Source organism: Micropterus salmoides, unplaced genomic scaffold, assembly GCF_014851395.1.
Source record: "Micropterus salmoides isolate LMB-PRFRI ecotype aquatic unplaced genomic scaffold, ASM1485139v1 Ms_hic_scaffold_23, whole genome shotgun sequence".
Classification (NCBI taxonomy): Eukaryota; Metazoa; Chordata; class Actinopteri; order Centrarchiformes; family Centrarchidae; genus Micropterus; species Micropterus salmoides.
In genome coordinates, this window is record NW_024041484.1 from 1,180,102 (window position 1) to 1,201,160 (window position 21,059).

Here is a 21,059-nt window from a genome sequence, read left to right on the forward strand (position 1 = left end):
ACTTGTGCAAACCAATCGAATCCTTCTGGCATTGGAGATCCTGACTCATTTGCACTACCACCAAGTCAAAGTTTGTAATACCAGCAGCATGTTGCCATTTTTAGCTCCAAATGAAATGGCTCCACAAGTATTAGACTGTAACAATGAAATTGTCCATTTACAGGTGTTCTGAATGTGAGAAGTTGTTTAAAACCTTTAGTGACTCCAGGAGCTGCGTGAAGTCTGATAAGTGTCCAAGTGATGTCAATTGAGTCAGCATCAGTTGGTGAAGACTACAAATTTGAAAATTAAAGAAGTCAATTTGTGTAGAGAAAGTAGTGAGCTTACCAAAGCTAATGTAGCCTGCTGCTTATCGCCACTACAGGCTACATTAGCTGCTACTAGCATGACAATTAAATTTATATCAATTCATAACAGATGTTACAAATGTGTGCATGTTCCAGTCTCTGTAATAGGATGTGATGTATCAAATGCAGCACAGGGGACTAACAGCAAGTACAGAGACAAATCCTTTGATGAAGGTCATTTGCAATTACCACCAATACTGTCTGTGCTATGATGCACTCTAAAATTCCCAGGTGTCGTTAGCATGACAATTTTATGGGAGAGTGATGCTAAGCAAGTGGAGTACTCTTAATATGGTATGTTAGCACACAGACATACCATTTAGCTCAAAGCACTGCTGTGCCCAAGTACAGCCTGCAGAGCCACTAGCATCACTGTAGATAGTCAGAATCCATCTGATATTGTAGAGGCATAACAAAAATCAAGATGAAGCACCCAAACTTCACTGCTCGTGTTTTATTTAGGCACATCAAGGGACCACTTCCATCTCTCCAAAGTAGTCCATTAGTGCAACAATTTGGTCTTAAGTGTTCAACACCATACCCACCACCAACACAATCTTTCCTTCATCTTCACAGTCATACACCGCAAGGTGAGACTGAATGCATAGTAGTCCGGGATCAAGCAGAGTGCTGACAGTCAATTTTGATTCATCCGATAAATCAGCCAGTCATTCACGAGCTGTTTGACATCTGGTCAGTCATCCAAAGCCATTCAGAAAACAAGGCACAAATTCATAACACTGCTTTAAAGAGTTCACTGAAATCAGTGACCTGCAGGCTGAACAGGTGATTCACTACAGGATGACGTATCAAGGCCCAGTTGCATTAGTATGTCACAGGGAGCACCACCATCATGAACTACATATTCATGGGGAATTAAGCACATTTGGTGTATGTCAGTCAGTCACAATCCTCATTTCTAACGTAGATTGTGGCTGAGTACAGATCATACTATTTGGCCACCAATACACCTTACATTATGAGTGGACTTTGTGGTGGGGGGAAAAAAAACAAAAAAAGCACTGGCATGCAGCCTAACAATAGTGAAATGTCAGTTTAATCACCATTTACTACAAAGCAAACAGTCCACACAGAAGGTGGTTCAGTCCTGGTACAGCAGGAAGCCCGAGAAGGTGCTGTACTTCCAGGTGCTGCCATAGATGGCACCACGATGTAGCCGGAGCCACACCTGATCTCCTTGGAAGAGAGGTAGGATGGCGTGGTTGCTGGCCGTCTCATGATCTGGGGCTCCGTCGTTGGCGTATGCTGACACCATCACCTCCTCGTTGCGCATGAGATTAATGTAGAGTGGCACGTTGATAGCAAGCTTCAGAATGTGGAAGATGAATACGTAGGTTCCATTGACGGGGCAGGTGAAGCGGCCGATGTGGGTGTCGTACATCTCCCCCAGGTTGCTGTGCAGCTGGTCAAACACTATGGGCTGGTCCAGGTTGCCCGGGGCGAAGTTGGCGGTGCGAGAGGCAGTGAAAGCAATCCGTAACGGCTGGGAGAGTGGGTAGAGTTGCATAGGAAGCAGGGTGGTGTGATGGTGGCCGTGTGGAGTGAGAGGGACCTCCACGGTGGAGACCGACAGAGAATCACCATGACCCGAGTCCACAAGTGTAAACGCTCCCTCCCGATCTGGGCTGCTCACCTGAGAAGAGTCGCTCCAGGCTGTTGCAGAGTTGAGATGAAAACAGGTTACAAAATAACAGGGTGCAATAAGCAGTAGCAAAGTACATTACCCTCTTGATGTTGGACTAACATTGTGATCAGTGTGACAGTCGAGAAACTGACCAGTAAGCCTCATTTGAAGCTCACTAACAAATGAGTGTAGTGTGTCGGACGCCTGCAGCTGTTTTTCATGTTGCTTTCTGTGGAAATGTAGTTCTAACGTTACTACAGCGCAGTGGCTAGCTGTGGACAGCCATTCTGCTCCGCACCGCTGTGTGCGCGCGTTGCTGCGGTATGTAAATTGACTTGATAGACATGCCTTGAAGGTCAAACTACAAGAAGGAGTTTGGCATGTTGACTAGCACCCAGCAGCTAGCTTGCCCCGACCAAAAAGCTGCTGTTAGCGGCTCGCTGTGCAGTGAGGTGACAGACACTTTTACTCTGCTATATGGCACCAAATTACTTCATCCAAACAGAATTGAAGAAATAATGAAAGTACTACATTGCGTCTCCATAGAGTTTATGGACAGCAGTGTTGGGAGTAACTAGTTACATTTGTTAATACATAGTTGTAATCTGAGTTACTGAGAAAAATAAGAGAGATTAGTTACTAATCAAAATGATGCCAATCACAAAACTGATTACATGTTTCCCATGGGGCTTTCATGTTGTATATGCCTGAATCGTGCAACCCAGTACATTGGTGAGATGTATGACATTTTCAGTTCAGGAACACTGGCTGATGACAACCTACATCAGGGAGATATCTGTTCCTTACCCAGGAGACAGTGCGAGTTCTGGTGCAGGGTCTTGTCATCTTGCTCTTTTTGTGCCTACATGTGCCATCCAACATCTGCAGCTCATCCAGAATGCAACCTACCTAAGTTCTCCCACACAACACTGCTCCTGCTACCTGTGGCTGCTTAAATCCAATTCAAGATCCTGGAACTTGCTGTGAAGCTCAGGCCCATCCTGCATCTAGGACACAAACCAAACACCTCTGCCTGTCCACTACGTTCTTTTATGACTCCCTCACTATGAGGAAGGCCCAGCTACCACTCAATTTTGACCATCTGTGACCTGTCCCATCCACATTGTTGAATGCAGTTATTTTAGTTTACTTTGGATGAGAGTGTCAGCTAGATAAATGTAGATAGGTACCCATGTAATGATGGCATGCAAAGCACCACTCTACTCATGAAAGACCATCTATTCTCCCCCAGCTACCAAGGCTGGGTATTGAAATTTAACAGATATGCTTTGGTGCTACAAAGCATTAAAGAATTCATTTGTTATGCTCCATAAGAAACCAAAAGTAGTTTCAATTAACCAGACTGATAAGTAGGGCTGATAATAGTATGAAAGTTCTAACAATACCTATCCCTTCCAGCTCCTGTCTGTAAAAGGGGCTAATGAAATCAATCACTTTGAATGAACCAGTCACTGGCTTTCTCAATTGCCTGTAACAGCCTCTATGCTGCTTTTTATGCAAATAAAAATTGGGCCAAATTGTCTGCAAAATCCATTGCATTACATAGGCTGTGACATTTACATTTATTCATTTAGCTGACGCTTTTATCCAAAGCGACTTACAATTGCTATACATGTCAGGTCGCACACCTCTGGAGCAACTAGGGGTTAAGTGTCTTGCTCAGGGACACAATGTTATCATTGCAATACACCATTGCTTGCTTGGCTTGCCCCATTACTTCACCAATTAACGTGATCCATATTACTATCCTGTGTACCACCGGATTATGTCAAAGCGTTGATTTAGTCTGCAAGAAATTATTTATTGGTACAAAGCAAATGTGGAATGATTTGTTTACTAGTCTATAGTGATGCAAGGCAAGGGCAGCTAGCTATTAGATTTGACATTTTAATATACTCAGGTACACAGCTTCTTCATCGTCTCAGGGGGTCATTTCCCCCCTGCTGCAACATCAAATCAAAGTTTTTCCCTTCTTGAAGCAGTAACTTGTTCATTTTCATGTATTTCTAACAGCTTTGTGTCATTGCAGATTGACAAGGTGGAATACATTCACACTTTCATGAAGCACTGCCAGAACTTCTTTGGAATGCATCCTTCTGCTCATGTTTCCAAATCTGTCAATTACTAGATTAACAAAGCCCTTTTAGGACAAGTCATGAACTTGAGGGGGTACAAATGACCCCTTGGTGGTTCTACAGATAAGGAAGAACTTAAGCAGGTGTTGGCAGCAAAAGCTCTGAGGAATAGATTACTGTTTGGAACTTCAGAGTTAGAGCTTGTGTTCTTACCGCTGGAGTTTTGCCTTCCTCCCCCACGTCTGTAGCTGTGCTGGTATCCAGAGTCCTGAGAAAACACCAGAAGGACAATAAACATTTGCAGACAGAGCAACAAGTCAGCACTGGACTTAACACAAGTCTGTAAAAGCATACCGATTTCTGGCTTGTGCCTATATTTGCTAGCAACATTTGCGACTTTAGGGACGTTGTTGCATCACACTCCTGATTCTAGCAATTGAGTCCAGTGCACTATAGGAATTGTGACATTGGTGGTGAGAAGATGTTGGTGTAGTGCCCACAGTCAGTATGAGGTCACATGACACCTGATGTCCTGGCTGTCTGTGTGACTGGATGTTTTGACATTCACCGCTAGTCTCTTATTTGTAATCGAACCCATTAAAAAAAAAAAAACACAAGAAATAAATTGTATATACACTAATCCCAATACTCCAAGTCCCAGAGCCAACAAGGCCACTAAGTATACATTGATTTACTTACTCTAGCAGCATAGAGGAGAGGGCCAGAGTCCCTGAAATTAGTCTGGGGGATGTAGGATGCTCCTGGAGAGTAGAAATCAGTGTTTAGTTTCAGAATGATTCATTTCAGCCGAAGCTTTAGCCAGGATGTGACAAGACTACAGATGGGTATTGCTACGCTATACCTTTATGGTGTCGACCGAAATAGCCCAGTATTAAGTAGAATCGAAGTCTCCAGTCAAATACTTCAAAATCGATACTTTGTAGCCAGATTGCAGCCAATAATAAAAAAATAAACACCTTTTCGCCCCTTAGGAGCCTGCGTGATTTTAACAATCGCTCACCTTCGGCTGTGGTCTCAGGCATGTTCGTCACTGTTGCAAGTTTATCACCACAGGCTCTGCTTTCCATTGTTTTCATCTTCTGGTATTATTTAACACTTCTCTGTACATTTTTATTTGCTTTTCACATCACTTGTCACCGATCGATCGTTGTGTTCCATCACATCAATTAAATGCTTGTGGCGCAGCAGCGATCAGCTGATTTTCCTCACGGACCCTCCGGCTGCAGCTGCTTCAGGTGTAGTTTGATCGGCTGGATGTGCAGCCTGTTTTCCTCAGTTTGCTTCTTAAAACTTTTTAGTGTAGTTAATTGACTTGTTAAAACCGACTCCTTACTTGTTTTATAGACTACCGTTTTTGGAGGTTTGCAACTCACCACTAAAGGAAAAAGAACTCTATGGAGTACTGAAGTATTGGTATCACTTTTTGGTACTAGTAACAAAATTTTAAAAGATACCCAACCCTAGACAAGATTACCCTAAAACACCTGATCCTGAACAGACAGCACAGCAGTGCTTTGAGCTAAATGGTATGTCTGCGTGCTAACATACCATATTAAGAGTACTCCACTTGCTTAGCATCACACTCCCATAAAATTGTCATGCTCACGACACCTGAGAATTTTAGAGTGCATCATAGCACAGACAGTACTGGTGGTAATTGCAAATGACCTTCATCAGCAAAAGGAGGAGAAATGCAGGAGTGGTGAAAACCCAAAAAGGAAAGGAGAGTTGAGGATAGATACCTCGATGCCAACCAGAAGAGCGAAAGGTTTGTGCCAGTCCCTTTCCGCCACGTGCCATACCTCTCGCAGATCCTCTGGTGTAGTACGACTGGCTGGGTCGACCAACGCTTCCACCCGACTGGCCAGGGGACAGGAAGATCTGTCCAGCATTACTCACTGTGTAACCTGACTGGTACACTAGAGAAATGATGCAGCATGAAATGGGTCTGACAGTTAGCCGTTTACCATTCAGCCCTTGTGGGTTGAGAGTTTAAGAACACAAAAGTTTGCTCAACATACCTGGCTGTAGTTCGTCATCTGAGGGCGCAAACTCAGGTGGTGTTTGGGTACTGGCAGTGCTGTACCTGGGCTCAGCAAAAACTGACGAATCTGGTTTGTAGTTCAACTCCCCGTTCTGAGGCAAGGAGCCATTCACCTTGAAGATCTAAAGTGAGATGAAAATGGACACCACAGAAGTTGAAAGTGTACAAGCCCATTCTGTTCTAGAAAAAGACGATTCAGATTGTATCTAGATCTAGTTAAGCCAGACTGTAGTTCTGGAAACAATCATCTTGATTTCATTATGTTTCTGTGCTCACATTTTATTTTTTCCGTTTTGTGCAACTACCACTGTAGCATTTTAAAGTATGCACTTCAATAACTTGTCTTCCTTGATGAGCACAGGGAAATCAACTGGTTGAAGAGTGTCATGTCAGAACTGTAGTAAAAACCTACGCTGTCCTTTGACAATTGAAAGCATTTGCACAGAAATTTTCTGGCCATCAGAGCCAGAACCCAACATACCATGCATCTTGGCTGATCAGACAGCCATGTAGCCAGGGAAAACCAAAACTGATGCAATCAGGTACATAATAAGTTACATAAATGTGGCTGAACATAAATGATAAGTGCATTCAGTTACATCTGGAGTTTGTGGATAGGAGACCTTTAAAATGACAGACTGTGGCACAAATGGCTACTGTGTTCTTGAGCGGATTCATGGCAGACCAAGGTCTGCAGTCACGCAAAATGCCATTGAGAAGCCAATATGCAAGTTCACAATCTAACAAAACGACCAGCAAGCTACGCCTGAAGAGCCCATTTCTACCTGTATTAACAGTCAATTTATTTCTGATAAGGAAAAACACAGGCTAATGACTGCATTACAGCCTTCTGTCTACCAATGATGCCTTCTCATTAAAAAAGGAAAATAACCAGAGCCCATACAGCAGAATGCTTCAGAGGCTCCCCAGGACCGCTATGATGTATAGGAGAGGGGTTATGTGACCAAGTGGGGAGGCCAGGCTAGCAAGCTCCTCCACTGGCTCTGATGAACTGACCATGACCCTCGCTTTTCCATGTTGCTTCCCTTGACCTGGGATGCACAAATCCAACCGCAAGAAATACCACTTTATAACACCAAGTGAATGTATGCAGATCTTATGTAGTACCAGATGTGAATGGGGTTCAAGAGGGGGGGGGGGGGGGGGGGGGACTATTTTGTACCTTAATAGCACAAAACTTACTGACTGGATGTTCTGAAACTGTGCTGACGTGAGAGTTCGCCTAGATGGAGGTGTAGAGAAAGTCTGTTCCTGAGGGGGGGTGGAGGTGCCAGATGCCACTGTAGTACAGGGGGACTGCTTCCCGGACTCCGTTACCGGTGTCTGTGGAACAAGGACACAATATTCTGACACTTGACATCAGCTTCACTGCTTTGTCTGTTGACATGGCCAAGAATTCTCATTTACCTGAGGACGGCTCTTCTCCTCCAGACTGACAGAGTTGGTTGACTCCCTACGGTACAGTGGCGGTGAAGGAAACCTTTTTTCAGTCAAATGCAGTGGCTCCTGCAGAGACAAGATTACATTTAACCACAGGGTTCATCATATGGTGCATCTCAGGCAATGTGCAGCTTCTTACATGAGATCGGTCTTTTGAGGAAAGCTCCAGGTCACAGGTCTCCAGGCACTGATCTCCATTTGTTAGACTGGCTTTGCGCTCTGTAAGCCTGGTAGGTAGGGGGGTGGACTGAGTGGGGAATGAGGATGAAGTGATGACAGGTCCAAGTGATTTCAATGCAAGTCACAACTGACTTATCACATAAGAGAACGACCACTTACATGCATTGCTTTGGGCAGGACAGCAACTGGGCTTCTCAAGTCTGAGCCGGTTAGTTGTGGGGGAAAAAAAAAAGAAAAAAAAAGTACATTTTCATATGAATTTGAGTGCATGTGCCGTCCATAGCCAGTACTAGGGGTTGAACACGCCACATAACTTACAGTTTGAACCATATCACAGTTTTGAATCGTGGATGTATCATCTTTGATACAAGGGTATAATTGTATCACACAGATGCTCCGGTGTGCGCATGTGTCCTTGTATGAGAGACAAAATTGGGACCAACTAATAAAAACATTGTATTATAGCACAAGAGTACCCTTAACTTTACCATTATGGAGCTCAAGCGTCAAAGATAATTTTGTGCCTCTGAAATGCTGACGAAACATTTCCAACTCGAGGACCCCTTACCATTTCAACCATTTGCCATGGGGTCTGTACCATGCAGTGAGATTAGTGGTGCTGCCAGGCTTTCTGGCATCATCAAGCTGGCTCACTTAACCAAGATAGATCACCATGGTAACAGATGCTGCACAGCTACTCTGCTCTGGAGCAGGTTAACTTCACACGATCAGATCAAAACCTGTTACCCCCACCATTTGATATTAAGTACTACATTCATGGCCATGTAACAATGAGGCAGACAGTTGAAATCAGTCCACGATACAGGGTCTTCCCTCAGCAGATGGCGTTTGAATGGTCACCCTTTCAGATACATTTTCATAACAAATGAATAAACTTCATCAACTGATGAAGACCATGTGATGTGGTCCAAAGTGCCACAAGAAAAATATAAGATAAATACATGTTCGTAAGTAGACCCGAGTTGGGATTCTTGTGTCAAATTAAAGCTTGTTGACTTGCTCCAAGTTACCCAGAGGAGAGGGAGATCCAGACGGCCGTCTCTTCAGTCTGGGGTGGCCATTAGCGGGGGAGCTCTCACCATCCAGAAGAGAGTCCTGAACAGGACGGCATAATTTTAAAACCCTTTAAAGACCAAATGCTCAAACCACTTTCATCTTGTACTGGGTGGTAAGTGTTCATGGGTTTGCAAACAGCCAAACTCCACCTGCATGAAAATGAAGGAGCCGTGGATTTTTGTTATGAGGTCCTCGAGATGCCGCTTCCTCAGGATGGGGTCTTTGGGTAAGGCAGATGGCGAGTTGAAAACCTCCACAGGCATTTCCATGTGAACTACCTGTTGGGAACCACATGATGATGGTCGCACATCGTTTAGAGATGCCAGTTCAATTTAAGCTAATTGTTTTGTACTCACCGACTTGCCATGCTCCTCTGCTTTGGCTCGCCTCTCTTTTCTCTGGGGAGAATAGCATGTATTCATTATGGTGCGGAGAACATTCTGTGCAATGAACAAAGGCCAGTACCACGAAGGGAGTTGAATCTACTCAGTTAACTCAGGGTTATCAGGCAAACTCAGGGTTGACAAACTGACTGCCTACACTGGAGTTGAATGGTACTACGACTGAATAAGATGTTGGTTGAGTCTGTTAACTTAATTGGAGTTGTGAGCGTTCGCATGAAAGGGGCGCGCGTTTGGCTGTGCAGGCAGAGTTTTCACAACGGGGTAAACCATGTTTACCCCAGAAAAACGCACGTTGATAGCGTCAGGATGTGAGGAGTTTAAAGATGTAAATGCTCCGTACTTTTATAGCGCCTTTCTAGTCTTTGCGACCACTCAAAGCGCTTTTACACTACATCTGCATTCACCATTCACACACATTCATACACTGAGCCTAAGTGCTCAAACGGAAACTAACATTCACACACATTCATACGGAACATTTATACCGAACAGCCGCCAGGGGCAAATCCGGGTTCAGTATCTTGCCCAAGGACAATTCTCTTCAGTGTTCTTATTGTAGGCCAATTCTCTATTATGTATTTTATGGACCCTTCTTTTATATATCATTATACCTATATCATAATTGGAGCCAGGGGAGAGGGGCAAAGAATTTCCAAGACTAATGTGGTAGATTTCCAAGAAAATCACAAATCTACAAGTTAAAAACTTTAATATTCCCACATTTATAACAAATTCTCTGAAAAATAGTGTTTTCTTCAAGGAAACATCGCATCACTTTGCAAGGCTGCAACATCACGCACACCTCTGCCGTGTATTATGCATGCAGTGGAAAATTCTATTAGACTTCACAATCAGATTTAGCAGTGAGGAAATAGGTCTATGCGAGTTTAGCCCGCAATCACTATATTACTATGCACCTTGGAGACTTTGGTGTTTTCTTCTGACTACTCCCAATTCACAGCAGAGGGAATTTCTGATTTGTTCTCGTAAATTTGACACTTTCTCTGGGTTTAGTAACCCCACCCTGGCTCCATAGGTCTACTTTTTGGACATGTAAAATAGTCAATCTAAATATGTGAAAACATCAATTATAGCCTACAGATGAGCTACATCTAAGAAACTGTCCTGTTATTTAATTAAGATCTCCTGCCTAAAATTCACAGAGACTGCAGTGCTCGCTGAATGAACATAATGCTGTCGTGTTCAGAAGAACTTCATTTCAGCTGCAACCGCAGTGGAACAAGTCAGGATAAAATCTAAACATTTTATCAAGTGGTGTGCATTCATAGCCTACTTCTCATCATTAACACTGGGTACAGAGGTGGCGTGTAATCCACCTTTACAGGGTAACCTCGAGTTAACCACGAGCATAACCTGCTCGGAGCATTTAGAGATGCAGCGTAAAGCGCCCTGGCAACAGACCTCGGTTAACACCTATCCACCTTTCATAGTATGGGTTAATCAGAAAGTTACATCAGATGTCACAAAGTTACTCCTAAAGTGACGTTGATAAGCCAGTTACCTTGCTTCATAGTACAGGCCACTGCTCAGATTAAAATAAAAAGCCACAAACTCCAGGGTGAACTCATGGGGAAAGAAACTTCTTCCTTACCATGCAGGGCTGCGCCTGCATAGGCTGCTGTTACCTAATCCAAAATGTCAGACAACATGAGGATCTGATGCTGGTTGAAGGACGACCGAAATCTTAAGAAATCTGTCCTGACGTAATTTTTAAGACATGACTGTACCAAAAATATAGTGTGATAAAGATAATACAGAGCAGACACTTTAGCGCTGAAATATACATGTGTCAGTGCTCCCTGTTAGACAAACTAAGAAATGTTTTGTTAAATGCAATATTACACTATGTTGCTTATTGGTGGACATACGCCCATACAGACAAGCTAATCAGCCGATATATCAACCTGACCTACTTGTCAGTCAGGCTCTATTATGCGGGCATTGACCAGGTGATTGAGATAAGATTCTTCACATAACTACTTTTGTCATTGTACAAAAAAAAAGTTCGTTATTCATTTCTTACAAAAATAGCAAGTTAAGGTTCAGCTGTAGGCTAATGTAACCATCAGATCCTATTGCAGAGACTGGAACATTTCATTGGCATTAAAGGAACCGCTCTAAGCTGGTTTAAGTCCTATTTATCAGATCGATTTCAGTTTGTACATGTTAACGATGAGTCCTCCATGCATGCCAAAGTTAGTCATGGAGTTCCTCAAGGATCTGTCCTCGGACCAATCCTCTTCACTTTATGCTTCCTTTAGGCAATATTATCAGGAAATATTCCATAAGCTTTCATTGTTATGCAGATGATACTCAGTTATATCTATCGATCAAACCAGATGAAACTCATCAGTTAGCTAAACTTCAAATGTGCCTTCAGGATGTTAAAACCTGGATGACCTGTAATTTTCTCATGTTAAACTCAGATAAAACTGAAGTTATTGTTCTGGGGCCTAAGCACCTCCGTGACGCATTATCTAAAGATATAGTTTCCCTTGATGGCATCGCCCTGGCCTCTAGCACCACTGTGAGGAATCTTGGAGTTATCTTTGATCAGGACATGTCGTTTAAGTCTCACATTAAGCAAATTTCAAGGACCGCCTTTTTTCACCTGCGTAATATTGCGAAAATCGGGAACATTCTGTCTAAAATGATGCAGAAAAACTAGTCCATGCATTTGTTACTTCTAGGCTGGATTACTGCAATTCTTTATTATCAGGCTGCTTGAAAAAGTCCATTAAGTCTCTTCAGCTGATCCAGAATGCTGCAGCACGTGTTCTGACAGGAACCAGGAAAAGAGATCACATTTCTCCTGTTTTAGCTTCTCTGCATTGGCTTCCAGTAAAATCCAGAATAGAATTTAAAATCATTCTTCCCTACAAAGCGCTTAATGGTCAGGCACCATCTTATCTTAAAGAGCTCATAGTACCTTACTACCCCACCAGAGCACAGCGCACCCAGAATGCAGGGTTACTTGTGGTTCCTAGAGTCTCCAAAAGTAGACTAAGAGCCAGAGCGTTCAGCTACAAGCTCCTCTCCTGTGGAACCAGGTTCCAGTTTGGGTTCAGGAGGCAGACACCATCTCCACATTTAAGAGTAGGCTTAAGACTTTCCTCTTTGATAAAGCTTATAGTTAGGGCTGGCTCAGGTGAGTCCTGAACCATCCCTTAGTTATGCTGCTATAGGCCTAGACTGCCGGGGGATTTCCTATGATGCAATGAGCTCCTCTCTCCTCTACTTTCTCTCCCTCTGTATGCAACCTCATCCCATTATTGCATGTTACTAACAACTTCTCCCCTTTCTGGTAGTCTTGTGCTTTCTCGTCCCTCTCCTCTCTCCTCCTATCACTTCCTGCAGGTGTTTCTGGCTCTGGAGCTGTGGAGTCTGGATCTGTGGCTGCGGGTCACCTGCTGCCCCCATGTTCCTGCTCGACACCCTCTGCTGCAACTATTGTTACTAGTCCTATTGTAATTATATTCATTAACATTGCGACTGTTACCATTAACACTACTATAAATATCTGTACCATTTTTCATTTAGTCTATAGCAACATCACCTTTACTGTCTGTACCTCTGTGTATATTGTGTAGACCTCCCTCCCCTCTCTCTCCTTACATCCCTCTTTTTCTCTGTGTTCCTCTCCTGCTCCCTCTCCCTCCTTCACCCCAACCGGTCGAGGTAGATGGCCGCCCACCCTGAGCCATGGTTCGGCTCAAGGTTTCCTTGCCTCTGTCGCCTAGTGCTTGCTCTTGGTGGGAACTGTTGGGCTTCTGTAAATAACATCACAGAGTACGGTCTAGACCTGCTCTTTTATGAAAAGCGCTGTGAGATAACTGTTGTTGTGATTTGGCACTATATAAATAAAATTTAACTGTAGGGCAAAATACTTGACTAGTAAACAAAGCAGAGCGCTGTGGTTCAGGCTTGAAGCAGGTCCATCCCTAAAAATTATGCACAGAGCAGCATCCCCAAAAATATTGAGGGCAGAAGATGTGACAAATGCATGTCCAGAAACACCAGTAAGATTTTGTTGCAGTCCCTCAGGTCAGTGAACTCCGTTAGACGCTTTCTTCCAGTTTCAAACGTGGTCACTAATGCTGTGTGGCTCTGTGCGCAAATTAAAGCTGCAGGATGTAAACATGCATTTGACCACGGTACATTTGTTAACTTTAGCTAGTAAACACCATCCTAACTGCAAATGACAAGTTACAGGAGGGTCCAATAACTTTGAGAAATGAACAATTAGACAGAGTTGAGAAAATGTTTCCTAAAAACCAAACAAAAAAAAACAAACAACTCTGAAAGTTTTTTTTTTTTTTAAACTCCTCCTTTCAAACACAATTGCAGTGTCAGTCCAGGACCAGAGGTGCCAGGTAGCTCACTTGTTTGCAGTCAGCAGATCGTTTCTTGATGGGGACTGGGACTTTGGGGATGAAAGTGGCAGCTCCTCTCCAGGGTTTGTGAACTGTAGCTTGGGGGGAAGCGAGTCCATCTGCGATCTCCATATCCCAGCAGTCAGGAGGCTCCCGCTCCCTCATGGTCTGGAAGTCCTCCTTCCATTTCTGAGTGGGAGGAGTCTCCATGTCAGTCAGGTACAGTCTGTTGAAAAACTGCCATATCACCAATAGAGCATCAGTGGATCCTGGCGCATGCTTACAGTCACACACACACACACACGTTTGTTCCACTATCTGCTGCGGAGACAGACATAATGCATTACCTCCCCCCATTACCTTAATTGCTAACCTTAAGTCTTACCCACTTCTAACCTGAACCCTAAAACCAAGTCTTCATCCTGAAAATGTGTCTCTACCAAACCTAAATTTGTCCCCACATTGACACATCCCATCACTTAGTGTGCATTCAGGTTAAAGTCCCACCAGGATTTAAATAAATAAAACATGGCGCACAGCACTGAAATAAAGCTTCAAAAATAAACTGAACATCAGCCTTACCTCCTTAGAATCTTCATTTGGATTTGAGTTTGTGGCTGACAGGAGCAAAAAAAGAGACATGAATCTGCAACTCACCATATTCACACCGGCAAAGCTTCAAAGTAGTTTCAGTAGCAAATGCCTAACCCTCATTTCTGGCACCATTAATACCCACAAGTCATTAGTCACAGTAACTCGGCATAATCTTACTGCAGTGGCTGGTTGACCTCAGGAACACTTCTGGAGACTTTGTGGGTGGAGGTGGAAGACAATTGAAGTACTTGCAGTTCAACAGCCTGGTGAGCTCCTCTTTCAACAGCAGAACTGAGTGTTAAAGGAAAACCCACTTCAGAAAATGACACTTTAGCTGGTGAAGCGCGTTTTCATTTCTGTGGCTCAAGTTCTGGACACTGTCATTGGACCAATTTTTAGCAATGTCAGAATTCTGAAATCTCAGGATTCATTTTAGGAACAATGTTTTCATAGTTGTTGGGTTTTATTTGTAGCTCAGGCTAGGGCTGGGCAATAAGACTGATAATTATCGCAATATAATTTTCCTCAACAATATAATAAACATTCAAGATATCAATAAATATTTGCTTTAATACATTTGAATCACAAATTAGCACCTAATTTTTCTATTAAAATATTTATTTTGTTAAAAAAAAAAAAAGAGGGCTGAAAGATAGTTTAATCTACTTACTCCACAGTGATCCACTGTTTGGCAAGTGTTTGTCACATTCTGACCATAAAAATAAGTTTAACCACAAAATTAACCATCTGGTTTCTTCAATGTTCACTCAGGAGCAAAAGTTAGCCTTTAAACTTGAAAGAACTAATGATTTGACATATATTGTGATATTATCGATATCGAATGATATGAAATTGTATCGTGATAACATTTTTGGGCATATTGCCAAAATCAATTCTAAGTTGTACACACTGCTTTCCTTTAAGCCCAAAACTTAAAGCAAGTAAAAAAGCAGGCTGATTACAGTGAGCTGCACCATAACCAGGCCTCTGCAACCCTGCTTCAGATTCATCCAGGCCCTTCTTACAGAGATCAGTGACATTAAAGACTTACATTTTCACAGTGTCCATTAACCCATTATGCAAAATTAATTTTTTACAGAATCCATTATATGATGATGTCACTCACATGTGGATCCAGCCACAGGCTTGTCTTTGCCCTCCAGCAGGTCCAAGTATGCCACAGCTGCATGCTCCATCTGCTCCTCTAAACTACAACACAGTTCAGATAGATCATCAAGCAGCCCATAGTCCATGATGGGAATAAAGTGGAACTCCGCTTCCTGGTATTGGGTCCTCTTTGTAGAGACTGCAGAGTTTTTTTTAGCACATTAACTTTTGCCCACTCCAGTCTTTCCCCTAGAAATTAGTGTAGCGGAGCAGGCATGTTATACGTGTAATACACAGCGTGGTCAAAGACACGGCGCACAAAATTTTGCCCGTTTAGGCTCGTCACCTTCTCCATTCCTCAACATTTTTAACGCTCAAGTTTCTACGCCACGGAAAGGCCCTTTAATGAAACATGACATAGCACAACTTTTCATCGTCAATGCCTTTATATAGCCCAGCGAAAATTTCAAGTCGATCGGATTAATTCTGTAGGAGTTTCTTAAAGTACAGAACCTGTAAATCGCCAAAAGTTACCATTAAATCCGAAATGGCCGACTTCCTGTTGGGGTTAAGGCATTGCTCCAGGGTGCTTTTTGTAGATGTGGACATGAAACATCTACCACAAACATTTCTGAGAAACCCTTGGCCTGTTCTTTAAGGCTCGTAGACTACACGACTCCGCAACGGCCGTACTGTTCACACTGCACAACTTGCCGTCTTGTGACGGGAGTCTTGAAGTCGTTGTGACTGATCGGTGACAGGGGGTCACATTACACGACAGCGGCTCTAAACCACATTGTCAAGAAAACACGTGAAATGTGAAACAGGAAGTGACGCGATCCTGAACACGAAACAGCTGTTCCTTTAGTGTCAACAGGGTCAGTTTCATCCTCAGGCCCTAAATGTTACAAATTGAATCAATAAAGATTTTGATGCATCATGCAATTACGCTTATTGAAATAATTTAGGCGCAAATATTTATGGGGACAATTCACAATAAATGCATTATTGCAGTAAATGTAATTGTCCATCAAATAGGTTATTACTTAATAGCCTCAATATGCTGCTGAACACATGGAATAAAGCTCGACCAGATGCAGCTTTAATTCCACCCCAAAACAGAATGTCCGACTCCGCCCACACAGTCTACAATGTGTTTGTGTCTGCTAATGTGGTTGCACTTCTGAAAGTTTGTTAAAGTGATGAGTTCTTCCTAGCGTGCCGACTCTTCAATATGACGGCACGTGTGTGCGTGGCAGGAGCCTGTGAGCCACGCCCTTGCAGACACCAACAGAGGATAGAAGCAGCGCTGGAGAGTTTGAGAGAGAAGCGAGTTGTGAAAACAGCTTTATCGGGCGCGCCCGTTTTTTGGTTACTGGAACATATAGCCAATTATGTATTTTTGTCATTCTTTCATAGGGGGCGGGGTGTCATTCTGGGGACAGGCCTGTTGCATTTCATGTTTTAATTACATATTTTTGCCATGCCATTTGTAATGTTTTGCTATTTTCATCTTATGTTGCAGCGTCTTGTTGGTTACACAGACTACGCTGATATAACCCAAACTTTTCATGAGTTATCTTTCAAATCCTTTCAAATGTCAGACCTGTATTACACTTCGGGCCAGAGCCAACAGAAAATGTGTCCATTTACACTAGCCACTGCATCTCAGGGGCGATACAGCATGGTATCGTGATATTTGCCATGGCAATACTGTATCGATACACGGACGCCAAGGACCGATATTTTATTATATAAATTGCAGATGGGAGTTTTAACTTTTTGGTACTAGAATAATAAAATCTATTGCTTTTTTAGTCCACTAGAAAAGCTAACAGGACCATATAAAGGACTGAAAAAGAAATATGAACAAAACAGAAATGTATCTTAAGATCAAAAGATGTTTACAACATTTGACTTTAGGGATCTAATTGGGCGTTTGAAAAAAGGTAATAAATTGCAATATATTTGAAGTCGCAAAAAAATCGTATCGTGGGGCCTCTGGTGATTCCCACCCCTAGAGTATAGCTATGCAATCATTCAAACTGTATTTTCAATTATGATTTTGGTTTATCATAATTATGAACATCTCATGATAAAATTACTGTGCCACAATCCTTTTAATGATGCTTTGGTTTTGTCTTGTGTTATAAACCCAGTGCAACCTGTCCTTTACAGTGACTCCGCCCCTCCCTAAAAGCCCAAACTCCCTCAGGAGGCTGTGGCATGGTATTAGCTTAAGCCTACAGCATTTTACACTTCATAAATTAGCCTAGCAGCTTGGGGGAATTCTCTTCTTCTCGTAGCTTAACAAATAACATTTTTTACTCCGCATTGCTTTAAGTCACCCCATCTCCTGACAGAACACCATGGCTGAATTTTAGAATTACATGCCCGTCATCTGCCAAGATAAAATAATCGTGATTATGATTGTTGCCATGATCGAGCAGCCTAACCATGAATGAAACCAATAAGCATTAGAGATTGAACTAAAATCCAACAGACCAGAGCCCCACAGATGTAACCTAGCCAATCAGGGACAGATTTATAAACACAAGCAACACAGTTTTCACTCAACAAAAAACAGAGCCATTACGTGTTAGAGATTTTGGCCAAAAGACGTAGTCGCTGTGTAACTGTATGTTCCATGACCTCAACTCTTTATGGGCAGTTTGTGTGACAAGTCAAACCAACCTGACAGTGAGTGTTACGATGACGCTCACCTCAGTCTGTTGTCCCTCTTGACTCCCAGCAGGGTGGCGAGCTGACTCAGGCTTTGCAGCTGCTGGGCGGGGATGTGGGGCGCCTGGTTGTGTCCAGCCAGCAGGTCTCTCCTGATGTGCTTCTGCTGCAGGCTGTGCAGAAGGTGCTGGACCTGGAGCACCGTGCTCAGACGCCTCCTTTCCACCTCCGCCTTTGCCACCTGCTCCTTCTTCACTGCCTTCTTTTGGGCTCTCAGCAACTGCAGAATGAGTCAAGGAGCAGTTTGAAATTAAAACCAGCCGTTGTATTAAAGCAGTGGTGGTTGGTGCATTTTTTTAACTAAAATTGACACATACAAAATTGATACTATTATGTCTGTGCATCATCTATGATGCTAGAGCTTAGAATTGATTAGCTTAGCATAAAGACTGGAAGCAGGAGGGATGAGGCTAGCTTGGCTCATGCTAAAGTTCAAAAATACACCTACAAACACCTCTAAAGCACGCTGCCTTTTTTCCCCTGAATTAATCTTTAAATGACATCATGCGATTTAATTAGTAGTATCAAAGGACTAGCAATGATGACAGAACTGACATTTACTGGCTGCAGAATAATTGATCATTTCAGCTGAATTAAAGATTGTCCAGGCCTATGGATGGCCATCTAAAAACGTCATGGGAAGAAGTCAGTAACACCGTAAAATACACACAATTGAGAAATATATTTGAGTTATTTTGAAACAATTGACATGCCATATGTACAGGCAGAGTTATTGCTCACTATGGAGTTGCACTGCCCATGCTGGCAATGAAGCCAAAACTACATTTAAAAATGTGGGGCTAAATGCAGACAAGGTGGAGCGGCTGTGACTCAGGAGGTAGAGCAGGATGTCCACCAATCAGAAGGTCAGTGGTTCCTGGGTTGACTGCATGTCCAAGTGTCCTAGGGCAAGATACTGAACCAAATGATAAGCAGTTGGCACCTTGCATGGCAGCCTCTGCTATCAGTATGTGAATGTGGCATGTAAAGCACGGAGCGGTTTAAAGAGTAGAAAGGGCTATACAAGTACAGGCCATTTACAAATACCTTGTACAAAAAAAGCATTTTGAAGTTTAACTAAAGCTAAGGAGGCCTCTGCAGTAAGAGGATTTTGTACTGTACTTAGCCTGTAGAGTTTCCTTGCTTTCTGCCCAAGAGTCCAAAACCTTAACATACATTAATCATGTGAGCCAAAGAAAAGCAGCCGAGTAGCAGTCATTGCCAAAAACTTACATTCTCAGTCAAGTTGCCCAGGGTTTTGTGCAGATCCCGTGCGAATGCCAGGTTATGCAGCACCTCCTCATACTTTTCTACAGCCACCTGGAAGACCAAGACAAGTGGGCAAAGACCCAAACCCACCAAATTTACAGTCATGAGATCATATCCTTCTGCCAGTACATGCCAGGTCCTACCATCTGATCCTTGTTTAATGCCTCGCCCCGGTTCAGCCTGTTCTTGTAGTCCTCGAGTTTCAGCTGTGGGGACACAAGACATGTCACAAAATCCAGTTGTCTTGACCAGTCCAGCTCTTACACCTTCTAACTCATTCTGCCCCATCCTACCTTCTTCTTCTCCAAGTTGCGGACCTTGTGTTTGAGGCAGATGAGTCCATCTTCTATGTAGTTTTCATAGCCATGGTAGGCAGTGGAGGCCTCCAGGCTGAACTGCAGGGCGCTCAGACAACCAGGCGAGCCCAGCTTCGGGCTATCAGCGGTCACCGGGTCCTCCTGTCTTTCCCCCTGCCTCTCTGAGTGTTCAGGTGGAGGGGTGACATCCAGGGTAGGGGAGGGAGACAGCTGCACCATGTTGAGCTCCACACTGTAGGAAGAGGGACACATTTTAGTGGTCCAAAAAAAAAGCAAAAAGTAAAGGGTCTCTGTGCCATGCAGCTGCCACAGAGGACATATGCTGCTGGTACTGAGCGGAATGTTTCAATAGAGATGGATTCAGTTTGGACAGCAGCCAACCCCGTGACACTGCATTTACAGTGGCCACTGAACAGCACGCTCTCTCTGGATGAATCATGAAAGCAAAAGCATCAGCTCCTAACACACAACACAAACACCCAGCAAGATCAGGAGCTTTTTTGTTTGTTTTTTTAACTACAGTCCTCCTTTAATTAGCCTACATATTCCTGCGTGCATGGCCATTTCCCAGAGTCATCCTCCTCCTGACAGCCGGTGGGGATCCATTTTAACAGACGGGAGGTTAGGCAATTAATGTTAAGCAGATGTAATGAGCAATTAAAGCTTTAGAACGGGACTACATGCTGTAATCAAGTCTCCATATCATGCATTCCGTTTGAAACCACCCAAACGTCTAAAATATACTTTCAAACAACAACACACTCGCTTGCGCAGCAGGATAGAAACTTTCGCTCAACATTGCAGCGATTTCAAGTTTAATCGTCACACACTTGGGCACAGCTTCAAACCAAACGCCACAGCTGACCCACCTCGTGTCTTTCACTCGTGCACGTTAAATCCTCTCAGGAGAACCGATGGACATCCGGAAACCCCGAATCTGAGCGACCCCTGTCCAACCGAGATGTTGAGCTCGCAGACGCAGAGGCAGGGCCGGCCGCAGCTCACACCTTTATATACCCTGCGGACACATCCACCCAGACCACATCCGGTGCCGACACCTGCCATGGCGCACATCATCCGGCCGGAACACCGTTATCACGTCACTGTGATGTGAAAGACTTTGTAGTGATTTATAAAACCATCTTATGACGCACACACTGTGAAAATAAAAACTAGTTTGACTCCTGACTTTTACCATATGAAAAATACTATTTATGTCCTCATGTCATCTAGTGATACAAGAAGTCACTAATAAACCGTGAGTTTACATTAAAGGTGGTGCTGCTTAACAGTCAGAGGGGAGAAAAGTCTTCATTTAACTATCCAAGGCCAACATATTATTCACTGTACAACAATATGTG

The 21,059-nt window shown here is 43.3% G+C and overlaps 1 protein-coding gene across 3 annotated transcripts; it reads right to left on the reverse strand.

Moving 5' to 3' along the window:
* Nucleotides 1-786: 786 nt before the first annotated feature.
* On the reverse strand, nt 787-20,697 carry caprin2 (caprin family member 2). Of its 3 annotated transcripts, none has more exons than XM_038739014.1 (21): nt 20,568-20,697; nt 19,675-19,930; nt 19,525-19,587; nt 19,346-19,432; nt 18,094-18,332; nt 15,390-15,472; nt 14,441-14,554; nt 14,252-14,286; nt 13,679-13,858; nt 9,228-9,269; nt 9,021-9,149; nt 8,826-8,910; nt 7,954-7,994; nt 7,754-7,861; nt 7,582-7,680; nt 7,357-7,497; nt 6,131-6,275; nt 5,852-6,028; nt 4,788-4,849; nt 4,302-4,356; nt 787-2,021 (listed from the first exon to the last, which is right to left on the reverse strand). In XM_038739014.1, the coding sequence occupies exons 2-21, from the start codon at nt 19,915-19,917 to the stop codon at nt 1,450-1,452; spliced, it is 2,700 nt and encodes an 899-aa protein (XP_038594942.1). In that variant the 5' UTR covers nt 19,918-19,930; nt 20,568-20,697; the 3' UTR covers nt 787-1,449. The 3 variants fall into 3 exon arrangements, with proteins under 3 accessions (XP_038594942.1, XP_038594943.1, XP_038594941.1); XM_038739015.1 differs by having other exon boundaries at nt 5,912-6,028; nt 13,679-13,906; XM_038739013.1 differs by having other exon boundaries at nt 13,679-13,906.
* Nucleotides 20,698-21,059: the final 362 nt, after the last annotated feature.

Bases quoted from the DNA above. Each gene is read 5' to 3' on its own strand.
- caprin2 (XM_038739013.1), bottom strand. From the start codon at position 19,917: ATGGTGCAGCTGTCTCCCTCCCCTACCCTGGATGTCACCCCTCCACCT. The intron at 18,333-19,345 runs GTAAGTTTTTGG...CTCATTCTGCAG, and splicing joins TGGGCAACTTGACTGAGAAT to TTGCTGAGAGCCCAAAAGAA. The intron at 6,276-7,356 runs GTAAGTTTTGTG...ATCTCACTTTAG, and splicing joins AGTTTCAGAACATCCAGTCA to ATCTTCAAGGTGAATGGCTC.